Consider the following 8,310-nt stretch of genomic DNA (forward strand, 5'->3'; position numbering starts at 1 on the left):
TTCCATTATAATAAAGACGCTGCTGCGCTAGTTTTTCTCTAATGGTAGGGGGATAGGACCCTATCAAGCACAGGTGGACAATATGTACAATACTTACAAATATGTGCTGGATGAACTGGATTGAGACATCTTTTTTTCCAACTCCAGTCTTTTTATTTCACTACAAAATACAAATCAAATCACAAAATAAATCAAGATTAAAAAATATAGAACATCAAAATCGGAATAGTTCTCAAACTGCCAAACTGATTGAGTTGTCACATAAATAACACTTATCCCCTTTCCTCACTGAGGGTCCAACTACTGTAATCCCTGGAAATCACAAGACCCCAGAGGTGGCTGCCAGCAGTGCCTCATAGATGGAGTCTATGTCATCTTAGAGGCACAGTGTCAACCTATGCATATACATAGGCTTGCACAGCTAATACACTGCATCAGTATTGCAGGGTATTATCATGAACAAGCAATCAATGATCTTAGATATGTTTTTGCATCAGTGTAGCTACAGCATTCTCAAAGTATGTTTGGTTCATAATGCATCAAATTAAATGGTAGGTTTTCTTTAAATACATAGATGGTATTCTCAGATCCTTGGCTTGGCTCTGCTGCAGGCCCCTAAGTCTCAGGGCTTCTCAGCTGATTCATGCTCACTGGTGGATAGATATTGACAGAGGCAATGCTGTAACCGCTCTTGTGGGGACCCTAATGGGATCGTATGAAGCCCTTACTAACCTATTATACAGATATAAGATCTGCTGGTCCAAAACAAGGATCTTCCTCCCCCATCTCCACTGTGGCTGAATCCATGGCTCTCTCATTTGATTGGGCCTTCCTACACTGGAAGAGCGATATTCCCGACCTATCTGACGATGATTGGAGGGGAGTTGAACTTTCTTTTTGTGACACTGTAGTGAGCAATAGAAACTTCTTGGTTCAATCTAAGTTCTTGCATCGTGTTTACTACACCCCTATTAGGCTGCATCATATGGGTGTAATGGTTAATTACTCCTGTCAGGCTGCCATTGGCACCTACCTGCATTGTGTTTGGGCCTGTCCAAGAGTCAGTGGTTTTTGGTCAGAGGTTGCATTTTGGTTTTCCTTGTCTGGAATCCCAAAAGTCTGTCTCTACAGAATCATAAACGGCGTACATAGCCATTATGATAAGATCTTCTTTAGGTTTTTATCTTTTTATTAAGGGAGAGATAATGTCATGGAAGGATCACCCTCCAGCTTTATAGCGATGGACAGTACTCAGTAACAGCTCCATTCCTCATTACCGCTCAGTATATAGCAATAGGAAATGTCCGCAGAAATTTGATCTCATCTGGTTGAGGTGGTGCATGAATCCTCATACTGCCATGTGATTGACATAAATTTACGGATTCCTCATAGATTGTAAGCTCTTCAGGACCTTCATTGCTTTTGTTTCATATGACTCATTACTCTATGATGTGCCCCAGAAACTGTAAAGTGCTACAGAATTTAATGGCGCTATATAAAGATTATTATTATTACCGATTTCCCTCTGTTTGTGAGAGTGTATGGGAGGGGGTGAGGTTGTTTGTCTTGTGTATATGTCTTTTGGTGTGGTCGGTTGTTTTTCTCAAACTCTGCTTTTTATGCTGGTGACCAATACTGCCCAAGTGCGTTTATTATACTGTCTGATTTTATGTTTCCTTGCATCTCACTGATATTTGAATGTCACAATATGCTGGACTGTAGTCTCAGAATTATAGTCTTGGTTAATTTTCAATGTTATAAAAATACTTAAAAAACAGTAATAACAGTCAGGAACTGGATACTGCTGTTTGCATTACCAACTATGTCTTTAAAACCAATAAAATCAGTGATGAAATACCTATATAGAATTTGAGCCTATGTGGACGTCCTCCGTGGGTTCTATTTTTTCCTACATATTACTCACAGTTAACTTAATGTGTGTATACAAATGTGCGATAATTTTATGTATTCAGCCGACCTTACAGCATGCATTGGCCACAAGTTTTGTCTGCCGATCTTCACGAAGTCTACCTCCTGCAAGGATTGTTATATGCAAATGTGAGGTCACAAAGTTGGGGCTCCATATATTGGGGCATCCCAGACCCCTTTATTACTTATTTCAGCCTTCTGAATTATGGGTGACATGGTGCAATGAGTTATTTACCTTAATTAAGCAGACTAGTGTGCCACATTTTGTGTATTTTTATTAGTTTTATTGTTTCCTTCTATATATACAGCACTAGTTGCAATTCAATGAACGTGCGACACTTTGTTGTCTGTGCGGCTGTTTATTCGTCTCCATGAGAACGGACTGGCACTTCCATATCTATTGACGCATGCGCAGCTGGGTATCTCCGGGTTGCGTTCCAGATATGCGTACCAGCAACATGCTGGTGTCTGTGCACACTTTTCTACAAACGGAGGATTAAGAACACATAGGGGTATGTCCATCCACCATTTAAACACTTTGACACTTTATATCGCAACCATGGTCACATGACCTGTGTATTTTGCATATACAGGCAGTCTCCGGGTTACATACAAGACAGGGTCTGTAGGTTTGTTCTTAAGTTAAATTTGTATGCAAGTCGGAACTGTATATTTTATCATTGTAATCCCAGCCAAAACCTTTTTGGTCTCTGTGACAATTGGATTTTAAAAATGTTGGGTTGTCATAAGAATCAGGATTAAAGGAAACCTACCACTTCTGAAGGTAGGTATGAGATGCAAACACCGGGCACCAGCTCAGGGTGAGCTGGTGCCGGTGCTTAGTCTCGTTAGTGTTAAAACCGCGGTTTTAACACTTTTTAAACTTTCTAGCAGAAACTGCTTCGGCGCTGCGTGCGCACGATCGTGCGCGCGCCTACATTGGAAATGCAGCAGGCGTTGCGCGCGCACGGTCGCGTGCAGCGCCGAAGCAGTTTCTACTATAAAGTTTAAAAAGTGTTAAAACCGCGATACCGCGGTTTTAACACTAACGAGACTAAGCACCGGCACCAGCTCACCCTGAGCTGGTGCCCGGTGTTTGCATCTCATACCTACCTTCAGAAGTGGTAGGTTTCCTTTAACAATAAAGCTTCATTACAGACACATTTGATAACTGTTACAGCTGATCATTGTAGCCTAGGACTAAAGTACAATAAATTACCAATACCCAGAGGTCCGTTTGTAAGTAGGGGTTGTATGTAAGTCGAGTGTTCTTAAGTAGGGGACCGCCTGTATACTCACTTTGTACACTGATTGTTTGGCTTGAGAAAGGCTCAATTGGGGCCGAAATGTCACTACTGCTATAAATGAAATAAAGGAGACCACTTTTTCTTCAACTTGACCGTTTGGAGTTCTGCTTATTTTCTGATGTTCAACTATGTCTTTAGCTACCTGTACCTCTGGTTCTGTAGCTCACAAAGTATAGGTAAATGGGAGAGATTTCACATAAAAGGGGAAATTCTAGAAAAGACAATTTTATACCCTATCTAAAGGTGCTAGGAGCTTAGTAGGGTAAACCCTGGCAACAAGATCTCTTTAAAGGGATGTTCCATTTAAAAGAAGATAAATGACACACTATACTGGGCTTCTATGAATAAATAATCAGACACAAGCATTTCCAGCCAGTATTCTTTATTTATGTGTGGTATACTGACGAGAACCATGACACTTGATATACCATGAGATGCATCACTTCTTTTACTATGTACATATTAAAGGGGTTGTATCACGTTTGCAAACTTTCCCCCATCCCTAAGCTGATTGAGGGTCAGACTGCCAAAAACACCACCAAATCAGGAGAACAAGACACCCTGACTTTATGCAAGCACAATTTCATAGTGAAGCAGTGCCAATGTCCAGAACCCATCTCTTACATCTCTGCTTAAACACTGTGGGGGTCATTTACTAAGGGCCCGATTCGCGTTTTCCCGACGTGTTACCCGAATATTTCCGATTTGCGCCGATTGTACCTGAATTGCCCTGGGATTTTGGCGCACGCGATCGGATTGTGGCGCATCGGCGCTGGCATGCACGCGACGGAAATCGGGGGGCGTGGTGTATTCCGGCGCGTTCAGATGATTTTCAGCGAAGCAGCGCCACCTGGTGGACGGCGGAGGAACTACCTTCATAAATCCCGTCCGGACCCGAATCCTGTTCGGAGAACGCGCCGCTGGATTGCGAATGGGCTGGGTAAGTAAATCTGCCCCTGTGAATGTTAATTGCCGTTTTGACACAACCACTTTAAAGGAAACATACCACTTGAAGTGGTAGGTGTAAGAAGGCAATACCGAGCACCAGCTCAGGGTGAGCTGGTGCCGGAGTTTATTTTTGTTAGTGTTTTAAACCACTGTATCGCGGTTTAAAACACTTTTTAAACTTTATAGCCGAAGCTGCTTCGGCTGGTGCTCGGTATTGCCTTCTTACACCTACCACTTCAAGTGGTAGGTTTCCTTTAAAGTGGTTGTGTCAAAACTGTGGTGCATCCGAGTAAGTAGACTACGCTGGGTGCTCTGTGGTGCATCCGAGTAAGTAGACTACGCTGGGTGCTCTGTGGTGCATCCGAGTAAGTAGACTACGCTGGGTGCTCTGTGGTGCATCCGAGTAAGTAGACTACGCTGGGTGCTCTGTGGTGCATCCGAGTAAGTAGACTACGCTGGGTGCTCTGTGGTGCATCCGAGTAAGTAGACTACGCTGGGTGCTCTGTGGTGCATCCGAGTAAGTAGACTACGCTGGGTGCTCTGTGGTGCATCCGAGTAAGTAGACTACGCTGGGTGCTCTGTGGTGCATCCGAGTAAGTAGACTACGCTGGGTGCTCTGTGGTGCATCCGAGTAAGTAGACTACGCTGGGTGCTCTGTGGTGCATCCGAGTAAGTAGACTACGCTGGGTGCTCTGTGGTGCATCCGAGTAAGTAGACTACGCTGGGTGCTCTGTGGTGCATCCGAGTAAGTAGACTACGCTGGGTGCTCTGTGGTGCATCCGAGTAAGTAGACTACGCTGGGTGCTCTGTGGTGCATCCGAGTAAGTAGACTACGCTGGGTGCTCTGTGGTGCATCCGAGTAAGTAGACTACGCTGGGTGCTCTGTGGTGCATCCGAGTAAGTAGACTACGCTGGGTGCTCTGTGGTGCATCCGAGTAAGTAGACTACGCTGGGTGCTCTGTGGTGCATCCGAGTAAGTAGACTACGCTGGGTGCTCTGTGGTGCATCCGAGTAAGTAGACTACGCTGGGTGCTCTGTGGTGCATCCGAGTAAGTAGACTACGCTGGGTGCTCTGTGGTGCATCCGAGTAAGTAGACTACGCTGGGTGCTCTGTGGTGCATCCGAGTAAGTAGACTACGCTGGGTGCTCTGTGGTGCATCCGAGTAAGTAGACTACGCTGGGTGCTCTGTGGTGCATCCGAGTAAGTAGACTACGCTGGGTGCTCTGTGGTGCATCCGAGTAAGTAGACTACGCTGGGTGCTCTGTGGTGCATCCGAGTAAGTAGACTACGCTGGGTGCTCTGTGGTGCATCCGAGTAAGTAGACTACGCTGGGTGCTCTGTGGTGCATCCGAGTAAGTAGACTACGCTGGGTGCTCTGTGGTGCATCCGAGTAAGTAGACTACGCTGGGTGCTCTGTGGTGCATCCGAGTAAGTAGACTACGCTGGGTGCTCTGTGGTGCATCCGAGTAAGTAGACTACGCTGGGTGCTCTGTGGTGCATCTGAGTAGACTATGCGCCCGTCCTCTGTGGTGCATCTGAGTAGACTATGCGCCCGTCCTCTGTGGTGCATCTGAATAGACTATGCGCCCGTCCTCTGTGGTGCATCTGAATAGACTATGCGCCCGTCCTCTGTGGTGCATCTGAGTAGACTATGCGCCCGTCCTCTGTGGTGCATCTGAGTAGACTATGCGCCCGTCCTCTGTGGTGCATCTGAATAGACTATGCGCCCGTCCTCTGTGGTGCATCTGAGTAGACTATGCGCCCGTCCTCTGTGGTGCATCTGAGTAGACTATGCGCCCGTCCTCTGTGGTGCATCTGAGTAGACTATGCGCCCGTCCTCTGTGGTGCATCTGAGTAGACTATGCGCCCGTCCTCTGTGGTGCATCTGAGTAGACTATGCGCCCGTCCTCTGTGGTGCATCTGAGTAGACTATGCGCCCGTCCTCTGTGGTGCATCTGAGTAGACTATGCGCCCGTCCTCTGTGGTGCATCTGAGTAGACTATGCGCCCGTCCTCTGTGGTGCATCTGAGTAGACTATGCGCCCGTCCTCTGTGGTGCATCTGAGTAGACTATGCGCCCGTCCTCTGTGGTGCATCTGAGTAGACTATGCGCCCGTCCTCTGTGGTGCATCTGAGTAGACTATGCGCCCGTCCTCTGTGGTGTATCTGAATAGACTATGCGCCCGTCCTCTGTGGTGTATCTGAATAGACTATGCGCCCGTCCTCTGTGGTGTATCTGAATAGACTATGCGCCCGTCCTCTGTGGTGTATCTGAATAGACTATGCGCCCGTCCTCTGTGGTGTATCTGAATAGACTATGCGCCCGTCCTCTGTGGTGTATCTGAATAGACTATGCGCCCGTCCTCTGTGGTGTATCTGAATAGACTATGCGCCCGTCCTCTGTGGTGTATCTGAATAGACTATGCGCCCGTCCTCTGTGGTGTATCTGAATAGACTATGCGCCCGTCCTCTGTGGTGTATCTGAATAGACTATGCGCCCGTCCTCTGTGGTGTATCTCAGTAGCCCCATCCTTTGTAATATATAGTGTTAGGCTCTTTTCAAACTTTCCTTGGAGACTCCACAATATCTGATATTAAAAAACAACACAATTTTAAAATTATATAGCGGACACAATGCCAGGACCCAGAGGGCTCCCTATAATCTTTTGGGTCCAGTGGGCGGTCCCGCATCCCAACAGGAAACCAGATAACCGGCATCTAGTATGAACAGCGCCTGAGGGTGAAGACACACTTGGCGTTTTTAGGCCGTTTTTAGTTAGTGCGTTTTCAAATCGTTTTTGAAAAACGCATGCGTTTTTTGACAGGTTTGACCAATTATCTTAATCCAAACTGGTCAAAAACGCATGCGTTTTTAACAATCTGAAAACGGCCCAAAAACGCCAAGTGTGTCTTCACCCTTAGTAGTAGCGTCCTCTGTAGCATGTGACACATACATGGCAGCTCTTAAACAGAGCAAACTAATCCCAGAATTGTCCCCAGGCAGCCAGCCCCGGTATCCGGCCTGTGCTGCCCCGAACACAGAGGAAGTCATGTGTCCGGGCGCTTGGCTCCGCCCACACTCACCAGTCTCTCAGGCTCTTCCGCAGTTTCGTGACCCGTTTATCAAAGTCTTCTCCATCATGAAGTCCCGCTCCGCCCTCCATGATGTCTCCTACCGGCCCGCACCGAGCGACGCCTAAGAGAGAAGCCCGGGTAACTTAGCCTCAGCGCGGCTCACCCACAATGCAAAGCGCGGTGTCATGGCCGATGGAAACCATAGTAACCGAGGAAGCCGATGATCGTCACGTGATAGGCGCCCGGCAGGTCACATGATGCGTTCAGTAACAGTATCCAGAGTGACGCGTAGCCTGGATCTGCGCGCTCTCCGTGATGTGGGAGATGAGAGATCATATATCAGGGTTCAGTAATGGAAAACATATTAATGACAAGAACATAAACTGCCAATCCTCACGTGTGCATATTTTTTTAGCCAAAGCCACAAAAAAAGAAATATAAAGAAATGACTGACACTTCTTTTAGATTGCATAAAAAAACCTTACAATTGTGTAATTCAGCCCTATCTTATACCTCCCACATGTAGGAATCCAAAAGAAAAATATAAGATGAAAATATTCAACTGAGCTGACAAGTCCCGCCAGTATCCCTGCCCCTGAGTCATCCCCATCCTCAGCCTCTAGAGCAGTGGTGGCGAACCTATGGCACAGGTTCCAGAGGTGGCACTCAGAGCCCTCTATATGGGCACCCGGCCATCACCCCACCGCAGAGTTCGCCAGACAGGACTCAAGGCCTCTTGCAGCCCCAGGCAGCCCAGGACCCTAGAAGGAAGCTACAATGATAATCAAAGTTTTTCTCCTTCTTTTAACTGTATTTGTGTCCTCAGATGCCTATACAATTTAAACATGTGACAGAGCAGGAAGTAATAAGTTACTGTATAAATTCGGCACTTTTTCAGCACTTTGCGAAAAATATGTGGGTTTTGGATGTAGTTTGGGCACTCTGCATCTAAAAGGTTTGCCATCACTGCTCTAGAGAGACCACAAAGTATATTACTGGACCCACATAAAATGCCCCCTTTTTTATCATCATATTTATGTCCTCTTTAAAA

At 46.5% G+C, this 8,310-nt stretch overlaps 1 protein-coding gene across 2 annotated transcripts in view; it reads right to left on the reverse strand.

Annotated features, from left to right (window-relative positions):
* KIZ (kizuna centrosomal protein) overlaps positions 1-7,487 on the reverse strand; it is a 91,860-nt gene extending 84,373 nt beyond the window's left edge. The window contains exons 1-2 of one of the 2 annotated variants that reach the window (XM_072140616.1): positions 7,269-7,487; positions 98-160 (exon numbers count right to left, since the gene is read on the reverse strand). In XM_072140616.1, coding sequence (XP_071996717.1) covers positions 98-160; positions 7,269-7,348 — 143 coding nt within the window. In that variant the 5' untranslated portion in view covers positions 7,349-7,487. The remainder of the gene's footprint in view (positions 1-97; positions 161-7,268) is intronic. The other variant, XM_072140615.1, reaches the window with a different exon arrangement.
* Between the last annotated feature and the right edge of the window lie 823 nt (positions 7,488-8,310).

The sequence above is a fragment of the Engystomops pustulosus genome, chromosome 3 (genome assembly GCF_040894005.1).
Source record: "Engystomops pustulosus chromosome 3, aEngPut4.maternal, whole genome shotgun sequence".
Classification (NCBI taxonomy): Eukaryota; Metazoa; Chordata; class Amphibia; order Anura; family Leptodactylidae; genus Engystomops; species Engystomops pustulosus.